Genomic DNA, 20,970 nt, shown 5'->3' with positions numbered 1-20,970 from the left:
CTACAGTTTACTAGCTACACTAGTGATATAAAAGGCAGGGAAAATTTTTGTGGCTTACCCAGGTAAGTTATTTTTTGGAGAGAGCCATTAAATATAAAACAAACCCTGTCTAGAAAGGAAAAAATCATTAGTGGACTTCAGAAATTACATAAAATTTAAACAGAGTACAATTGCTATCTTTTAAATTATAGAATGATTCACAATCATACAATGGAATGCACACAGTTAACCTATATTAGTAATAACTAAAAATATTACTTTTTTAAAAGCCAACATTTTTCCAAAATGACTCAAAGGCTATACCAGTCACAGTCAGCTAGATAAATGGAGTAGAGAAGGGAAACAATACTGTGGGAAATTCCAAGTTTAGTCTCTGAGTACAGATATCTGTTTGCTACTCATCTTGAGTCCTGCATAAAATAATGAAATAAATATCTGTAACTCAATGATTGCTGCAGTGTCTATATTGTAAACATTACAGTGATGACTATCAGTCTCTTGCAGCATATGTTCTTTCATAATGTAATGTTGTGTCAGCACATATCAGAACTTTTTAGAGCAAAATATGTCTGGCTTATAAAAGATAGTAGTTAAAACAGCAAACCATTTTTATCATTGTCCAACACATGTTTAAGAACCAAAGCAAATATAAGTTTACCGTTGGATGACTGAAAATGACCATTAATTAGGTGTATTTTTAATGTTTTAAGTCCACTTGTTGACAAGACATATTTATATAAACAGTGGAGGGGCATACAATTTTGTTGAAGAAAAAACAGTTTGATACAGAAGGGTGATACTAAAACTGAAAACAGTTACGTGAAAATGACACATTTTCTGGTACATTTAATAATGATTTATATCAGCGTTTTCTTTTTTGTTACAACCTTTTATACTTCCGTTGAATCTTTGATAATAACTGACCAAAACAATACTTTTCAGGCAATATGTTCGACTAGTCATCCGACTGTATGGCTGACACATTGACACATTGTGTATATATATATATATATATATATATATATATATATATATATATATATATATATATATATATATACAGTAGCATAAAAGCATTAGGAAGGGGGGCACTTGGCATTTGCTCCAGGCACCAGAGGTCTTTGGGTGCCAAACTAGCTGATAAACTTTTTTTTACAATGACCAAAATTGTATGTTTGTAAATTTGTTATTCTTGAATCTTGGTCTTTCAGCAAATTAGATAACGCACCTGTATAACAAGAATTTGCAAACTCATTTCTGCTGCCAGCATGTGCTTCATGAACAAACTGCTGCTCTATCCATCGGCACCCCCAACAGCCTACTAATTTTCTGTCACATCACAGCAAGTGAGAGGGATCCAGAGATCAATACTGTTGCCAATTCACAAATCAATTAAAATGTACATCTATCTTCCAATCCATCAGACAACCATTAGTATATAGATTTATGGCAAGTGGTACGAGAGGATTATATTTTTGTAAATGCCTGCAGAGCTTATTAATTTCAGATAACACCAATTTCCGGAAAACCACCAAACAGCATTAAATTACAGGAAAATCATTGGTAGCAAGGGCTCTGCCCTGGGTCCTGCTGTGGAAGCTCACATTGCTCCCCCATCCCCAACCCCCAAAACCTTTGCTTTAGTCCATAATAAGTTACTGGTAGTATTTTATAAAATAAATTTAGTTTTACTAATTAATATGTGTGTATGTGATTTGGATTTTTAAAATAGCTTTAACAGTTTTTCAGTCATATCGCTATGATGTCTACATTGTGGCAGTTTATAGTGACATCTAGCACTGGGGCATCATGCCAGGCCAACCAGTCCAAACACTAACCTCTTAATGCTGTGTGCCTAGCAAGGCAGCTGTTAGTACCATTTTTATAAGTCCTTAGTATGACTCAGCTGGGGTTCAAACCTGCAACCTCCTGCATCCGAGGCAGACACTCTAACCACTAAACCACTGGAGCAGTGCTTATTAATTGTTCTAATATATAAAAGGTGTAATTGGAGGAGGGGAGAATCACCTAGCCAATTCTTTCCCCAAATGGAAAGTTTAGCTGGTGGGAAAAATTTTTGGAAACCCCATTGTTTGGATGGAGGAAAGAATCACCTAGCCAATTGATTATTTGGTCCTTACATTCTGATGACGGGCCCCGAGTGGTCTAAAGCGCTCTCCATTACGGATCACTGCCATCTCACCTCTGTCTGCGCCAGTTCAAGTCTCGGATTCAGCCAATGTGGGTATTTGAGAAAGCTTGCCAGTAGCTTCTCGTGAGTCGGTGGTTCTTTCCGGGGTTTTCCCAGGTTCTTCCTCCACCATTAATACTAGCCGCCATGTATAGCCTATCGTGTGCTGAAAAATGGCGTTAAACCCCACAATAACAACAACAACATTCTGATGACTGTAAAGGAATAAAGACATCAATGGATCATGATTGGACTGTTAAAGAGCACAAACAGCATTAAAACAACTAACATTACTTGATCCATTCTGGCAGGGTCATTTTTGGCTTTGAAAGTTTAAATTAAAATTTGTAGAGATAGATTTTACTTTGTGCAATCAGAAGTAATAAAGAAAGGATTAAAAACATTAATGGATTATCTTGGATAAGTCATTACTAAAGAGGTCATTTGGTATAAAACAGATCTGTTTGGTCTCAGTATTTTATGTATTGCTATTATCTAAGGGTGCATTAATAAAACACTAAAATCTCAACAACCAAAGGATCACATGAAATTCAGTATCAGATGGAAAGAATAATTTTATTGGTTGGCATAAAGTTCAAAGGGACATAAATAAGCGTTCTGCCATTCTGTATTTTAAAATCTTCAGACATGTGACCCATATAGCACCAGTCTTGAGAAATTATATGCAGCAAAAGTATAATTAATTTGTAACCTTTCATACTGTCCATGTATGCAGCACAAGTATAATTAATTTGTAGCCTTTCATACTGTCCTTATATGCAGCACAAGTATAATTTAATCTGTAGCCTTTCACACTGTCCTTATATGCAGCAAAAGTATAATTTAATTTGTAGCCTTTCACACTGTCCTTATATGCAGCAAAAGTATAATTAATTTGTAGCCTTTCATACTGTCCTTGTACGCAGCACAAGTATAATTAATTTGTAGCCTTTCATACTGTCCTTATATGCAGCACAAGTATAATTAATTTGTAGCCTTTCATACTGTCCTTATATGCAGCAAAAGTATAATTAATTTGTAGCCTTTCATGCTGTCCATGTATGCAGCATAAGTATAATTAATTTGTAGCCTTTCATACTGTCCTTATATGCAGCACAAGCATTTGTAAGCTCTCTTAATAGATCGCTGATTTAATTATATTTGTGGCAGTCCTCATCATTATTGATCTCAACACTTAACAAATTTATCACTGGTTTCATCTGGAGTCAGCATGAATTTTCCTCAGAATAGAAAATGTCCTTTTAGTGTCTGCATTAGTAATATTAGTACAACTCTACTAAATCCTTCAAGAAGTTTTAAATTGTTCCATGCCTGTGGAAAGATTCATGCTGCTGAATGACTAACATGTGAAAGGCTACAAATTCATTATGCTTGTGCTGCATACAAGGACAGATTGAAAGGCTACAAATTAATTATAGTTGTGCTGCATATAAGGACAGTATGAAAGGCTACAAATTAATTATACTTGTGCTGCATATAAGGACAGTATGAAAGGCTACAAATTAATTATACTTACTTATGCTGCATATAAGGACAGTATGAAAGGCTACAAATTAATTATGCTTGTGCTGCATACAAGGACAGTATGAAAGGCTACAAATTAATTATACTTGTGCTGCGTACAAGGACAGATTGAAAGGCTACAAATTAATTATACTTGTGCTGCGTATAAGGACAGTATGAAAGGCTACAAATTAATTATACTTATGCTGCATGCAAGGACAGTATGAAAGACTACAAATTAATTATACTTACTTATGCTGCATATAAGGACAGTATGAAAGGCTACAAATTAATTATGCTTGTGCTGCATACAAGGACAGTATGAAAGGCTACAAATTAATTATACTTACTTATGCTGCATATAAGGACAGTATGAAAGGCTACAAATTAATTATACTTGTGCTGTGTACAAGGACAGTATGAAAGGCTACAAATTAATTATACTTGTGCTGCGTACAAGGACAGATTGAAAGGCTACAAATTAATTATACTTGTGCTGCGTATAAGGACAGTATGAAAGGCTACAAATTAATTATACTTATGCTGCATGCAAGGACAGTATGAAAGACTACAAATTAATTATACTTGTGCTATGTATAAGGACAGTGTGAAAGGCTACAAATTCATTATACTTGTGCTGTGTACAAGGACAGTATGAAAGGCTACAAATTAATTATACTTGTGCTGCATACAAGGACAGTATGAAAGGCTACAAATTAATTATACTTACTTATGCTGCATGCAAGGACAGTATGAAAGACTACAAATTAATTATACTTGTGCTGCATATAAGGACAGTGTGAAAGGCTACAAATTAATTATACTTGTGCTGTGTACAAGGACAGTATGAAAGGCTACAAATTAATTATACTTGTGCTGCATACAAGGACAGTATGAAAGGCTACAAATTAATTATACTTGTGCTGCATACAAGGACAGTGTAAAGGGCTACAAATTAATTATACATGTGCTGCGTATAAGGACAGTGTGAAAGGCTACAAATTAATTATACTTGTGCTGTGTACAAGGACAGTATGAAAGGCTACAAATTAATTATACTTGTGCTGTGTACAAGGACAGTATGAAAGGCTACAAATTAATTATACTTGTGCTGCATATAAGGACAGTGTGAAAGGCTACAAATTAATTATACTTGTGCTGCATACAAGGACAGTATGAAAGGCTACAAATTAATTATACTTGTGCTGCGTACGAGGACAGTGAAAGGCTACAAATTAATTATACTTGTGCTGCATACAAGGACATTGTGAAAGGCTACAAATTAATTATACTTGTGGGGCATACAAGGACAGTATGAAAGGCTACAAATTAATTATATTTTGTGCTGCGTATAAGGACAGTGTGAAAGGCTGCAAATTAATTATACTTATGCTGCCTATAAGGACAGTATGAAAGGCTACAAATTAATTATACTTGTGCTGCATATAAAGACAGTGTGAAAGGCTACAAATTAATTATATTTGTGCTGCGTATAAGGACAGTGTGAAAGGCTACAAATTAATTATATTTGTGCTGCGTATAAGGACAGTGTAAAAGGCTACAAATTAATTATACTTGTGCTGCGTACAAGGACAGTATGAAAGGCTACAAATTAATTATACTTGTGCTGCATACAAGGACAGTATGAAAGGCTACAAATTAAATATACTTGTGCTGCGTACATGGACAGTATGAAAGGCTACAAATTAATTATACTTGTGCTGCATACAAGGACAGTATGAAAGGCTACAAATTAATTATACTTGTGCTGCGTACAAGGACAGTATGAAAGGCTACAAATTAATTATACTTGTGCTGCATACAAGGACAGTATGAAAGGCTACAAATTAAATATACTTGTGTTGCGTACAAGGACAGTATGAAAGGCTACAAATTAATTATACTTGTGCTGTGTACAAGGACAGTATGAAAGGCTACAAATTAGTTTGAAAGGACTGATCTGATCAGATGATATGTATATTTTAATAAAGAAAATGTGCATGTTCCTTAGTTGTCATTTATGCCTTTTTTGTATGCTAAAAATCATGTCAGTGAAAATTTTCCAGATTTGAGGTCAAACTTCCTGTTCTGCTTGTATATCACAGCTGCAGTAGTAGAACTGTGCCAAAAACAGACAGTGTCAACCCAATGGCAGCACTGTTTAATAATATTGTTGTTACATTTGTGCATGCATCATATGTGAAGGGATGGATGGTTAAGGATGAAAATTTACCTGAAGTATTTACTTCAGAATTGAAATAGACTTTAAAGACCATTACAGCTCCATTTTGAAGACAAAAAAGGTAGGGTGGGTACAACAACCTGTCTATCAGAGAAAAATAGAGGAAAGGTTGTACAACATCAAAATAGGTATTCACATTACATGGAAAATACTGCTTACTCACAATATCTACAATACTGTCAGATATAACACAAAAAGGTTTAATGGTATACGTGGCATGGTTTACATTTCAAGTTTTGCAGCAGCTAATGCACTGTCAATGGCTGTGGTTAGTTTTTATTTTATATTATCAATGCAATAGTTCATTTCTTTCAATGCAGTAGTTCATATCTCTCTCACAATGTGCATATACAACCTCTCATTAATTATTCATTCCATGTCACAATGTGCATATACAACCTCTCATTAATTATTCATTCCATGTCACAATGTGCATATACAACCTCTCATTAATTATTCATTCCATGTCACAATGAGGCTGACCACAAGGTTTTGTTGGGTAACATTGCAGATGGTGATAAACAATAGCATCATTTTTATAAAGAAATTAAATGAAGAAAAAAAAATGTTTTAATGAACTGTTTGCCAAAAATGGGGGTTGTTGATTGGTTGAGTTTGTCAACTTCTTGATTTTCAAGCTGTGAAAATTGACAGTTTCACTCAAACTTTTGGGTATAAATCCATCAAACAATCATTTTGAAATGGTAAGATTTACAGTTGTATTTTGAGTATTTGAATTTTAGTAAAATGCCTCATGGTCAGAATGTTTCAGCATCTTTGGCTTTGGGAACTTTAATGTGATAGATGCATTTCTAAACAAGACCACCTATAGTAGTGCCCTTTGATGTGACAGATGCTTTTCTGTACAAGACCACCTATAGTAATGCCCTTTGATGTGACAGATGCTTTTCTGTACAAGACCACCTATAGTAGTGCCCTTTGATGTGACAGATGCTTTTCTATACAAGACTACTTGTATTAATGCCCTTTGATGTGACAGATGCTTTTCTAAACAACACCACTTGTATTAATGCCCTTTGATGTGACAGATGCTTTTAAACAAGACTTGTGGCAATGTCCTTTGATGTGACAGATGCTTTTCTAAACAAGACCACTTGTATTAATGCCCTTTGATGTGACAGATGCTTTAAACAAGACAACTTGTAGTAGTGCCCTTTGATGTGACTGATGCTTTAAACAAGACCACTTGTGGTAATGCCCTTTGATGTGATAGATGCTTTTCTATACAAGGCCACTTGTATTAATGCCCTTTGATGTGACAGATGCTTTAAACAAGACCACTTGTATTAATGCCCTTTGATGTGACAGATGCTTTTAAACAAGACTTGTGGCAATGTCCTTTGATGTGAAAGATGCTTTTCTATACAAGACCACTTGTATTAATGCCCTTTGATGTGACAGATGCTTTAAACAATACCACTTATATTAATGTTCTTTGATGTGAGAGATGCTTTAAACAGGACCACTTGTAGTAATGCCCTTTGATGCAACAGATGCTTTAAACAAAGATGCTTTTAAACAAGACCACTTGTATTAATGCCCTTTTGATGTGACAGATGCTTTTCTAAATAAGACCACTTGTAGTAGTGCCCTTTGATGTGACTGATGCTTTAAACAAGACCACTTGTAGTAGTGCCCTTTGATGTGACTGATGCTTTAAACAAGACCACTTGTGGTAATGCCCTTTGATGTGATAGATGCTTTTCTAAACAAGACCAATTGTATTAATGCCCTTTGATGTGACAGATGCTTTAAACAAGACTACTTGTATCCATGCCCTTTGATGTGACATATGCTTTTCAAAACAAGACCACTTGTATTAATGCCCTTTGATGTGACAGATACTTTTCTAAACAAGACCACTTGTAGTAGTGCCTTTTGATGTGACAGATGCTTTTCTAAACAAGACCACTTGTATTAATGCCCTTTGATGTGACAGATGCTTTTCTAAACAAGACCACTTGTAGTAGTGCCCTTTGATGTGACAGATGCTTTTCTAAACAATACCACTTGTATTTATGCCCTTTGATGTGACAGATGCCTTCAAGAAGCCCACTTGTAGTAGTGCCCTTTGATGTGACAGATGCTTTTCTCAACAAGACCACTTGTAGTAGTGCCCTTTGATGTGACAGATGCTTTTCTAAACAAGACCACTTGTAGTAGTGCCCTTTGATGTGACAGATGCTTTTCTAAACAAGACCATTTGTATCAATGCCCTTTGATGTGACAGATGCTTTTCTAAACAAGACCACTTGTATTAATGCCCTTTAATCTTAAGGCAGAGCTCAGGCTGGAACATAAACCTGCCATTTTGGGGTTTAATCGAAGTAGAATGTGACTCAGTTAAACAAGTGATTCAAGTCTGGAAAACAATTAAATAATTAAAATAACTCATTTAACTAACAAGGTATATAAGAAAAGTTTTTTTGAACTTGCTGATTTTGCAGTTGAAGAATGCAGAGGGGTACACTGAAAGGGGCAGATGGGCAAATAATGGGGCAGAGAGTGGACCATTTTATCAGTGGGATAGGGTTGGGAAATCAACTCTATTTTTGTATTTGTAACACTATGTATGTTTAAGTGTGTGTTATTTGCTTTTTATGTATTGTTATCTTTTTGATGGTAACTTTTATATTACCCATGTTGCATTAATGCACATGCATGAATTTGAATACAAACTAACATTCTGATTTCAGTAATTACAGCTCATTTAATTTATGAACTATCCAGCCATATAACAATCATATATTTATTTTCCAGGAAAGACCCACTTATGCTTCTGAACTATGCTGTATTCCTGTTTAACCAGGGGGAGAAAAAAGCAGCCACAAAACAGTTCTCAGCATTTGAAAAGATGGTGACAGAGCTAAAACCTACTATCAGTGACCAAGAGGTGTAGATTTAGATGTAGATTGATTGAAATTAAATTTAGCTCATTTACACTATCAATTCTATATTCAGACCTAACTTTAAATTTAATTTTGGTTTGGTGTTTTATAACACAAGTAGGTCATTTAGTGCTGTGGCAATATGAGTAAAGCGCCTTGAACACCAACACAGTAGAGTAGCTGACCTGGGCTGATCCAATGAAAGGACTCAACCAGTACTCTGTCACAAGTCTGGTACACTTACTAGCTTATCAGATGAAAGGATTCAACCAGTACTCTGTCACAAGTCTGGTACACTTACTAGCTTATCTAATGGAAGGACTAAACCGATACTCTGTCACAAGTCTGGTACACTTACTAGCTTATCAAATGAAAGGATTCAACCAGTACTCTGTCACAAGTCTGGTACACTAACTAGCTTATCTAATGGAAGGACTAAACCGATACTCTGTCACAAGTCTGGTACACTTACTAGCTTATCAAATGAAAGGATTCAACCAGTACTCTGTCACAAGTCTGGTATGTTAACTAGCTTATCTAATGGAAGGACTAAACCCATACTCTGTCACAAGTCTGGTTCACTAACTAGTGTATCTAATGGAAGGACTCAAATTGTACTCTGTCACAAGTCTGGTTCACTAACTAGTGTATCTAATGGATGGATTCAAATTGTACTCTGTCACAAGTCTGGTTCACTAACTAGCTTATCTAATGGAAAGACTGAACAAGTACTCTGTCACAAGTCTGGTACACCAACTAGCTCATCCAATGTAAGGACTCAACCCATACTCTGTCACAAGTCTGGTACACTAACTAGTTTATCTAATGGAAGGACTAAACCCATACTCTGTCACAAGTCTGGTACACTAACTTGCTTATCTAATGGAAGGACTAAACCCATACTCTGTCACAAGTCTGGTACACTTACTAGCTTATCAAATGAAAGGATTCAACCAGTACTCTGTCACAAGTCTGGTATGTTAACTAGCTTATCTAATGGAAGGACTAAACCCATACTCTGTCACAAGTCTGGTTCACTAACTAGTGTATCTAATGGAAGGACTCAAATTGTACTCTGTCACAAGTCTGGTTCACTAACTAGTGTATCTAATGGATGGATTCAAATTGTACTCTGTCACAAGTCTGGTTCACTAACTAGCTTATCTAATGGAAAGACTGAACAAGTACTCTGTCGCAAGTCTGGTACACCAACTAGCTCATCCAATGTAAGGACTCAACCCATACTCTGTCACAAGTCTGGTACACCAACTAGTTTATCCAATGGAAGGACTCAACCAGCACTCTGTCACAAGTCTGGTACACTAACTAGCATATCCAGTGTAAGGACTCAACCCATACTCTGTCGCAGGTCTGGTACACCAACTAGTTTATCCAATGGAAGGACTCAACCAGCACTCTGTCACAAGTCTGGTACACTAACTAGCATATCCAGTGGAAGGACTCAAATTGTACTCTGTCACAAGTCTGGTACATTAACTAGCATATCCAATGGAAGAACTCAAACTGTACTCTGTCACAAGTCTGGTATTCTAATTACTGAGCCACATTTCTGCATCCATTAGTCTCACTTCTTATGACATCCAGGAAGGTGTATCGGGCCTATCATACTTACCCATGCCCGCAGGGGGCTTGTATGTAAATAACAAGTAAACAGATTTGGTGTAACACATCAAATAGTATTTTATTAGGATGGACAGTGTCACTTAATCTGAACTGTTGTCATTTTTTTATGCTGCTTAACTAATATAAATTCAGATTATTTTCCATCTTAAATTTTATACCAAATATTTTCAATTTGTTGAGCTAAGATGTCTTTCATCAGAATGGTCCCCATTTTCTGTCATAAAAATGATCAAGTAAAGCAGCTACAACAACAGACAATTCCACAGTGGGTTGGATTGAGGAAATATAAGTAATGGGAAAATCACTTATGGTTGGGGAATCAAAGCAATGGAAAAATCTTTTTGGATTGGCCAAAAATGCAATGGGAAAATCTAATTGGGTTTGTAAAGCAAACAATCAGAAAATCTTTTTGGTCTGGTGAATAAAATCAATATGAAATTATCTTTGGGCTGGTGAAACAAATCAATTGGTAAATCTCTTTGGGTTGGTGAAAAAAGCAATGTGAACTTCTCTGGCTTTGAATTCTTTTTAATGTAATAATATGACTTTATAATTTGATATATTTACTCTCAAATAATTACAAAATTAAGGTACTGTGACTTTTTTATTTGATGTATTTACTTTCCAATAATTAATAAATTAAAAGTGTGTAAAAGTGACTTGTCTACACCTTACATCGCAGTTAATTCATTTCATCCGAAAGTCTGAAAGTATTAAGGTTTATCCCATAGATGTTAACATTAAAAAAAATGTCTGAACATTTTTTTAGAAGTTATATGATTCATTTCTTTCACAGTTAATGGACTCTGCTCAGAAGCTTGGTGCTGCTCTTCAGCTTGGAGAAAACTTGGTGTTCAACCAGCCAAAACAACCTGACACAAAAGACAAAGAGGTTGGTGCCACAGGGGATATTAATCAGAATGTGGTGCCAGGAAATCTTCAAGCTGAAGATACCCAAGTCAAGGAATCCACCAAATCCTTAACCCCAGCACCCCCAGGAGATTTCAGACCTGCTACAACAACAGGAGTCAAAAGTGATGATTTTGCTACCTCTGACATGCCACCCACTCCAGCACCAGACATGCCACCTCGGACACCCACCTTCCATCCACCACCTGGCGAGCCAATGTTTATGAAGAGGGCCAGAGATCTGCCTCAAGATCTTCCCTTTAATTCACCTAGTCCCATACCCCCACTGCCGTTTAATCGGTCCAAATTGGCCTCAATAGGGGCCAGTGGTCGAAAAGGTCTAGATAATCTCCCATCCCCTCCAGATGATGAACTTCCCACATATGAAGAGGTTGAAATGGCAGACAAGCTTTCTGGCAAGAAGAGAAATCAGAACCCAGAGGCCTTGCCTTCTTAAGATGTACTATGGAAGAGGTGCAGGTGGGGTGGGGTGGGGGTGGGGTAGTATGTGGAATTATCTATTGATACATCATCTGGAGTTCCATAAAATGTATTATTTCATAGCATGGTGTAGATAAAAGAGACTTTTTTGGTTAATGAGTTCCTAAATAAGGTGGATATCATTTGAGTGATTAGAATTAATGGGAAAGTCTGAATTGTAATAAAAGTCACTTATATTTGTAAGAATTTCATTCCTTTTTTATCTCTAATAATTACTCTTATAACAGCAGTAATAATATATATTCCAATTCCATTGGCCATTGTAATATCAATTTGAGGTATGTACACATTCTTTTTAGGATACAGTCATGGATCCCATGGAATTGGTCCCATTTTGTTTTATCATTGCTGATAATTTATTTCACATTATTGTCGGATCATTGTTGGTGAGCAAGGAGACAAAGCAGCCAAAGCATGGTGTTAGGGTTTTGATTCATCTGCTTACATTTATGAAGTCCCTTAATAAGTGTTCATCAGACTTGACATGATTTGTGTTATGATTCGGGTTCAGGTTTTGCATTTGCTGATAAACTTAAGCGATACCATGGCACATACACTGTAGTTTAAACGTATGTATTATCTATGTATACTGTATATACTCACTTATAAGTCTAGTCTAACTGCAAACTGCACAGTCCAAGATCTGCCATTGCATAATGCGCTGGCAGATCTGGGTCTGTGCAGTTTGTTAGGAGTAATCAGTAGAACAAGCAACATAGACCCTGGTCTGCAGGCGGATTATGCTATGGCAGATAAGGTTCATTGTTTAAACTTATGTAATTTCTTGGCACATTAGTTATTCCAGTTGATTTAAGCAAAGAATCCTAATGAGAAAAGCAAGAAAATATTTAATCAAACCTGATTTTGGAGTGACATAATAAAAAAAGAAATTATTAGTAATTTTCTTAATTATCTTGTAATATTTATTATAATTAGGGTCAATGAAATTTTTGCAAAAGCATGTGACTTTTATTCCAATTACATCACTCCCTCGATAGCTCACAAACGCGCTGATAATGTGAGGGCAGGGATGGATCACATTTATTTTACCAAAAATGCCAAAAGATTTGACCCATATGTTTTGAAAGTCTCAATCAAAATTGCTAAGTGAAACCGCTAAGTGAAACCCTAATATGTTGCTTTTTTTGTTGTTGTTAGAACAACAGTTAGTGACCAGATATTTGTTCCCTCACTTATACTGAGGTCTGTGTTTTTGGACCCCATTATCGAGGGAGAGGTGTGCATATCTATGTGTTTTTTACATGCATGTAATTACATTTTGTTTACAGTAACTGACAAAATTTATGGTCAGAATATATTTATTACCTTTATTTATTAGAGTTTATAATACTTATGAGTTTTAAAAAGCAGTTGCTCGCCTTATATTTTGTTGAAGGCAGATTTAAAGTAGTATTTCATTAGCAAAATGCAGATATGACAATAATTTTGTATAGAGTAGTCATTCTTAACAAGCATAATTGATCCCCTGCTATAAGTATTGCATATGTTGGTGTTGTAACTGATGCTTTATGTGCCGTGTTTTAAGAAAATGAAAAGAATGGCCTAAAAAGCCCTTGAAATATTAGTTACGATTTAATTGCAGTGATTTCAAGAACTGTTTAAATGTAAACTAAGATGTATTTATATTCTCTTTTAAAAAATGAAAATTATGGAACTGTTGTATTGTGTGATATCATGCATTGACATTTATTATTTGTAACTTTGGTATTTTACTCTGTCCAACCTGAAAGATGTGGTCCATATTTTCATTAATGTGTAAGACCTGCGTTTCACATAATGAAAAATATTTTTATTGCAGCATATGAAAATCTATGGATTAGTTTCTTTTTTATACAATATTTCATTAATATATGGTACATGTGTATCACAGATTTCACATAAGGTGCACAGTTGCTAAAAATTTGTTGAAATATCAGTACACAAAAGATCACAAGAAAATTACATATTAAATTGAATAAAATAATATGTAACATGTAAACTGTGTCTTAAAATATAGGTGATTGGGAGAGAGGCTATTATAATTGCCACTAGTTTTTTTTTTTACATTTAGTCTAGAACTACATGGTAATGAAATTTGGTCTAGAACTACATGGTGATGAAATTTGGTCTAAGATTACATGGTAATGACATATGGTCTAGAATTACATGGTGATGAAATTTGGTCTAAGATTACATGGTAATGACATATGGTCTAGAATTACATGGTGATGACATATGGTCTAGAACTACATGGTAATGAAATTTGGTCTAAAATTACATGGTGATGAAATTTGGTCTAAATTTACATGGTAATGACATATGATCTAGAATTACATGGTGATGACATATGGTCTAGAACTACATGGTGATGAAATTTGGTCTAAAATTACATGGTGATGAAATTTGGTCTAAAATTACATGGTGATGAAATTTGGTCTAAAATTACATGGTGATGACATATGGTCTAGGACTACATGGTGATGACATATGGTCTAGAACTACATGGTAATGAAATTTGGTCTAAAATTACATAGTAATGACATATGGTCTAGAACTACATGGTAATGACATATGGTCTAGAACTACATGGTAATGAAATTTGGTCTAAAATTACATGATGATGAAATTTGGTCTAAATTTACATGGTGATGAAATTTGGTCTAAAATTACATGGTGATGAAATTTGGTCTAAAATTACATGGTGATGAAATTTGGTCTAAAATTACATGGTGATGACATATGGTCTAGAACTACATGGTGATGATATATGGTCTAGAGTTACATGGTGATGACATATGGTCTAAAATTACATGGTAATGAAATTTGGTCTAAAATTACATGGTGATGACATATGGTCTAGAACTACATGGTGATGATATATGGTCTAAAATTACATGGTGATGACATATGGTCTAGAACTACATGGTGATGAAATTTGGTCTAAAATTACATGGTAATGAAATTTGGTCTAAAATTACATAGTAATGACATATGGTCTAGAATTACATGGTGATGTCATATGGTCTAGAACTACATGGTAATGAAATTTGGTCTAAAATTACATGGTGATGACATATGGTCTAAAATTACATGGTAATGAAATTTGGTCTAAAATTACATAGTAATGACATATGGTCTAGAACTGCATGGTGATGTCATATGGTCTAGAACTACATGGTAATGAAATTTGGTCTAAAATTACATGGTGATGAAATTTGGTCTAAAATTACATGGTGATGAAATTTGGTCTAAAATTACATGGTGATGACATATGGTCTAGAATTACATGGTGATGAAATTTGGTCTAAAATTACATGGTAATGAAATTTGGTCTAAAATTACATGGTAATGAAATTTGGTCTAAAATTACATAGTAATGACATATGGTCTAGAATTACATGGTGATGACATATGGTCTAGAATTACATGGCAATGAAATTTGGTCTAAAATTACATGATGATGAAATTTGGTCTAAAATTACATGGTGATGACATATGGTCTAGAATTACATGGTGATGAAATTTGGTCTAAAATTACATGGTAATGAAATTTGGTCTAAAATTACATGGTAATGAAATTTGGTCTAAAATTACATAGTAATGACATATGGTCTAGAATTACATGGTGATGTCATATGGTCTAGAACTATATGGTAATGAAATTTGGTCTAAAATTACATGGTGATGACATATGGTCTAGAATTACATGGTAATGACATATGGTCTAGAACTACATGGTAATGACATATGGTCTAGAACTACATGGTGATGACATATGGTCTAGAACTACATGGTAATGAAATTTGGTCTAAAATTACATGGTGATGACATATGGTCTAGAATTACATGGTAATGACATATGGTCTAGAACTACATGGTGATGAAATTTGGTCTAAAATTACATGGTGGTGACATATGGTCTAGAACTACATGGTAATGAAATTTGGTCTAAAATTACATGGTGATGACATATGGTCTAGAATTACATGGTAATGAAATTTGGTCTAAAATTACATAGTAATGACATATGGTCTAGAACTATATGGTAATGAAATTTGGTCTAAAATTACATGGTGATGACATTTGGTGTAGAACTACATGGTGATGACATTTGGAAATGAGAACATATCACAGATGTGTGGATAATCCTGTGAATTCATGGATACTGTATTACTTACTTATAAGCTGGGTCCAATTGCACACAACACAGATGCTGCACAGCAATTGCATAATGTGCCAACAGACCAGGGTCAGTGTTGTTTGTTCTACTATTTACTCTGAACAAACTGCATATACCCTGATCTGCCATTGTATAATGTGCCAATAGACCAGAGTCAGTGTTGTTTATTCTGCTGTTTACTCCTAACAAACTGCATATATCCAGATCTGCCATTGCATATTGTGCCAACAGACCAGGGTCAGTGTTGTTTATTCTACTGTTTAATCCTAACAAACTGCATAGACCCAGATCTGCTGACACATTATGTGACAGTAGGTCTGGGTCTATGCAGTTTACAGTTGGAGCCAACTTACAAGCAAGTATGGATGGTATATGTAATCTTTCATGCATGTAAAAATTGGATGGGTATCTTAAGTCATGAATATTTTAAAATGGGAAAGGTTGGTAGTTTCTTTACTTATTTATTTGTGGAAGGATTTAGAACTGTGGTTATAACCATAAAATAGGTACTATATGAACAACGAGTATGTGGGGTATTCATTAATTTCTGTTACTGATGAGCATCACGTTTTTTCTTACACGTTTATTGGATACATTATGAGGCAGTCGCGTTGTTCCTTTTGTTTGTTTGAGAAGGATTTTCCCTGTTAAAATGTCACATATTACCAACGGTAGACTTTTCTTTGCCATCAATACATAAGAATGAGCTGAGTCAGATGATAAATGATTCAGTTAACTTACACAAGTCACATGATCTAAAATTACTTTTCATTAATTAGCTAAGTCATGACAATTTGTATTGATTACATCATTCAAAGGGGGCTGAGTGGTCTAAAGCACTCTCCATTATGGATCACTGCCATCTCACCTCTGTCTATGTGGGTTTGAGTCTCTGATTCATCCAGTGTTGGTATGTGAGAAAGCTTGCCAGTAGCTTATCCTGGGTCGGTGGTTCTTTCTGGGGTTTTCCTGGGTTCTTCCTCCACCATTAATACTGGCCGCCATGTATAGCCTATTGTGTGCTGAAAAATGGCGTTAAACCCTACAACAACAACATCAGACAAAGATGTTTCCATGGGAACAAAGACTATTTAAAAGAAATCTCAATTTGCAAAAGGTTGATTGCTGTTTTTGAAAAAGATTTGGAAGAAAACAGGAAAATAGCTATGCAAGGTGAGCTTATGTTAGGATATAGTTATCAGGATGCTTTTGGTGAAATTCATACCAAGCATTAGTAATTTAGGTTACTTAGTCCTCAGTGATATTCATACCAGGCATTAGTAATTTAGGTTACTTAGTCCTCAATGAAATTCATACCAAGCATTAGTAATTTAGGTTACTTAGTCCTCAATGAAATTCATACCAAGCATTAGTAATTTAGGTTACTTAGTCCTCAATGAAATTCATACCAAGCATTAGTAATTTAGGTTACTTAGTCCTCAGTGAAATTCATACCAAGCATTAGTAATTTAGGTTGCTTAGTCCTCAATGAAATTCATGCCAATTATTAGAAATTTAGGTTAATACCAGGCATTAGAAATTTAGGTTGATTAGTGCTCAGTGAGTTCCCACCAAGTACTAATGTTTCAGAAACAAAGTCACCAAAATGTGTTAGAATGGTAATGCAGTGATAGTAAATGTTTTCTCGGTTGAGAGATAAAAACTAATGATTTTTTCAGAAGGGGAAAAGAAGATATTGTTGTCAAAAAATGACAGTTGATGAATTGAAACGTTGAGATCAGCAAAAGTAACGTAAAAATATTATCAAGGACAACCCTTTTTCTATATATTAACTCTTATGACTAAATGTATTCAGCGCCTTTAATGTCACAGCAGCAGGGACGTCTGAGCTCATGGCTGTACCTGGTCCAGCCACAATTATTCCATTTCTTTGGCACATCCTGCATAACTTAGGTTTCATAGTTGTTTGCTTCATGAATCTCATTGTCTGTCTTTTAAAAAGTTAAAACACTGAAACTGCACACAGTCTAAAAATTTAATTCTTTTAGAGTTGGGAATGTGCAAATTGTTCTTGGTATATATTCAAACTGGAATCTGTGATTCAAATTCTCCCAATGAAAGTGCATATTTGTGTTTATTGATTTGTATTTATTTAATAGACTTCTCTCTAATGATTAGTCCTTGGACTTACTTGTACAGTTAAGATAAATTTGTGAAATAAATGTAAATGAATTATGCATTTTCATATTTGTTACACATTTTATTATCTAAACTGTCATCTTATATATGGTGTATGCCTTCTGATTACATTTTTTTGTTAAATTGTCATCACCAACCATAATGACAAGCTTACTTTATTATGATGTCTATCCATCAATCTGTTACGTTTCCTATTTCATTTCTTCATGAGAACTTCAGTTTTCCTCAAACTACCATTACCAAACTATGTAAGTAGCTTGCATTTGGGTACTCATTGACTTTTTGGACTAAAGCAATACTTTGGAATTATAGACAATTCATTCAAAGACATTCTAGATTATATCGTGTTACATCATGGCACTCAAGACAATTGGAATTCATTTGGAACATTCTGTACTTTTGGACTTGTGATAGGACATTTAGGATTACATATATTTAGAATTTATTTCACAATACTGTGTTTTGAGTTTTCACTTTGTATTCTAGGGAAATGAATTATTCGTTGAATGTTACTCAAATCGTTGGTTTCACTTCCATTCTGCTACATAGAATCATGACAGTGTACAGCATTTTTTCTATGGATTGTCATTATGTTATTCACATAAGTGGTGCTCAGCTGTGTAATGTGTAACATCATACTGTCTTTTTGGATAACATCCATTACGCAAAAAAGGTAAACAGTTACAGCTAGATGAATTCATAACTGTTATATGTTTGACAATTGTCCAGGTGTGAGATTCCAGTCAATAATGATCCAGACAAGCAACAGAGAGGGTGATTGCACAGTAAGTGGCACCTGGACTGCAATCTGGTCATGGATTCTCTGGGATCACCAATAAGCAATAATCAATAGACAGTTATAAATATCTTGATCTGAATACAGTGATCTATTCTGTTTATTATCTAACCAATGACTGAGATAGCTATATGTATGCATGCATGTATGTATGTATGTATGAATGTATGTATGTATGTATGTATGTATGTATGTATGTATGTATGTATGTACGTACGTACGTACATATATATGTATGTATGTATATATGTTTTATGGTTTAGCGCCATTTTTCAGCACAAGATAGGCTATACATGGCAGCCAATATTAATGGTGGAGGAAGAACCCAGGAAAACCCCCACAAAGAACCACTGAATAACGAGAAGCTACCAGCAAGCTTTCTCACATATCCACATTGGCAGAACCCGAGAATCTAACCCACGCAGACAGAGGTGAGATGGCAGTGATCCATGACGGAGAGTGCTTTAGACCACTCGGGGCCCCATGTATGTATGTATGTATGAATTCGTATGTTTGTGAGAATATGTATGTATGTATGCACATATCTATTGTTATGACTCTAGGTCTTAAACTAGCTTAGTAAAATCAAAAAATTATTTCTCTTAAGTTCTCATATGTTACAAAGTGAAAATTAAGAGACAGAGCATTGTGAATTCAATCTCAAATAATCCTAAATGTTCTATCACAAGTCTCAATGAGCACTTTATCATTTCAATGAAGAATTTCAATAAATAATTCCTCTCAAATTATACCTGAATGAAACTATATGATTCCACAGACTGATCATAAAACAGAAATGTGTTTAACAGCCTCTTTTGCTACATATTTTACTTTAGCTGTATCACAATAGAATGTTCTGGAAAACTATTCATTTACTTGGAAAACTCAACTTATTCTTGAACTCAAATTCTAGTAAACATCATGTTTACTATGTAGAATCATGACAAAAGATCAGGTAGGCTAAAACTTCATTTCATGACCCTTTATCACAATCATGACAAAAGTATGTCGGGTATTCAAAAACTCTATTCACAACCCTCAATCACAGACAAATGTCAAGTACACAATGTAAATTAAATACACACAACACCTCTTCTCATAAAGAAAAAGAAATGCATACAATATACAATAAAGCTTTCTTTTTCCATATTAGTCAGATATACATATACATGTAATACTATAATAATTAAAATTAACATAGGAAGATACCTTATCAGTGACACAAAATAAGGTAATATAGTACTTCTATACATGTGTGGGAGCATCTGCAATCTTGTCTTTTCCTCTGCTGTGTATAATGTCAATATTGTATTCTTGCGGCATCAAACTTACCTCAACAATCTGTTTTTTGTTTTTCATGTTAATGAAATTTAAGGGGGTTGTAATCGCTGAATACAATAATGAGAGAAGGAGCTGAACTAATATCCACTTCAAAATGTTGCAAAGCCAGTATCAAAGTCAAACAGTCCTTCTTGATTGTGGAGTAATTTCTCTAATGTGTGTCTAGCTTTTATTTAGAGAAAATAGTACACTGGGTGATCCACGTCAATTTTTATCTTCTTGAATCAATATTGCACCAACTCTTACATCACGTGCATCAACAGTCATTTAAATTAATTAACTAAAATTTGGAGCATAAAGATTTGGTCCACTATTAAGTATGGCATTTAAGTTGTCAAAAGATTTCTGACATTTGTCAGACCAATTAAACTTGTATTTCTTGTTTGTTACATCTAGGGACATACACAAAGTGATAAGCCAAGGTAAAACCCAAGAAGCATTCAATTCTAATATATAAATTTATTGATCTAAAATATGAAATAAAATGAACTGAAAGAATCACAAATATCTTAAAGTGGATGAATTCCAAGAATATCCTAACCTATCAATTTCATATTGATCCAGAAACTATCC

General features: G+C 34.6%; 1 protein-coding gene across 1 annotated transcript in view; it reads left to right on the top strand.

Moving 5' to 3' along the window:
• LOC149782883 (BBSome complex member BBS4-like) overlaps positions 1–18,300 on the top strand; it is a 64,539-nt gene extending 46,239 nt beyond the window's left edge. Inside the window, exons 12-13 of the mRNA XM_089934428.1 lie at positions 8,739–8,871; positions 11,307–18,300. Coding sequence (XP_089790554.1) covers positions 8,739–8,871; positions 11,307–11,876 — 703 coding nt within the window. The 3' untranslated portion in view covers positions 11,877–18,300. The remainder of the gene's footprint in view (positions 1–8,738; positions 8,872–11,306) is intronic.
• Positions 18,301–20,970: the final 2,670 nt, after the last annotated feature.

The sequence above is a fragment of the Sinohyriopsis cumingii genome, chromosome 15 (genome assembly GCF_028554795.1).
Source record: "Sinohyriopsis cumingii isolate HCF-2022 chromosome 15, ASM2855479v2, whole genome shotgun sequence".
Classification (NCBI taxonomy): domain Eukaryota; kingdom Metazoa; phylum Mollusca; class Bivalvia; order Unionida; family Unionidae; genus Sinohyriopsis; species Sinohyriopsis cumingii.
The sequence above is the reverse complement of the archived record's forward strand: the minus strand, read 5'-3'. Positions and strand labels throughout refer to the sequence as shown.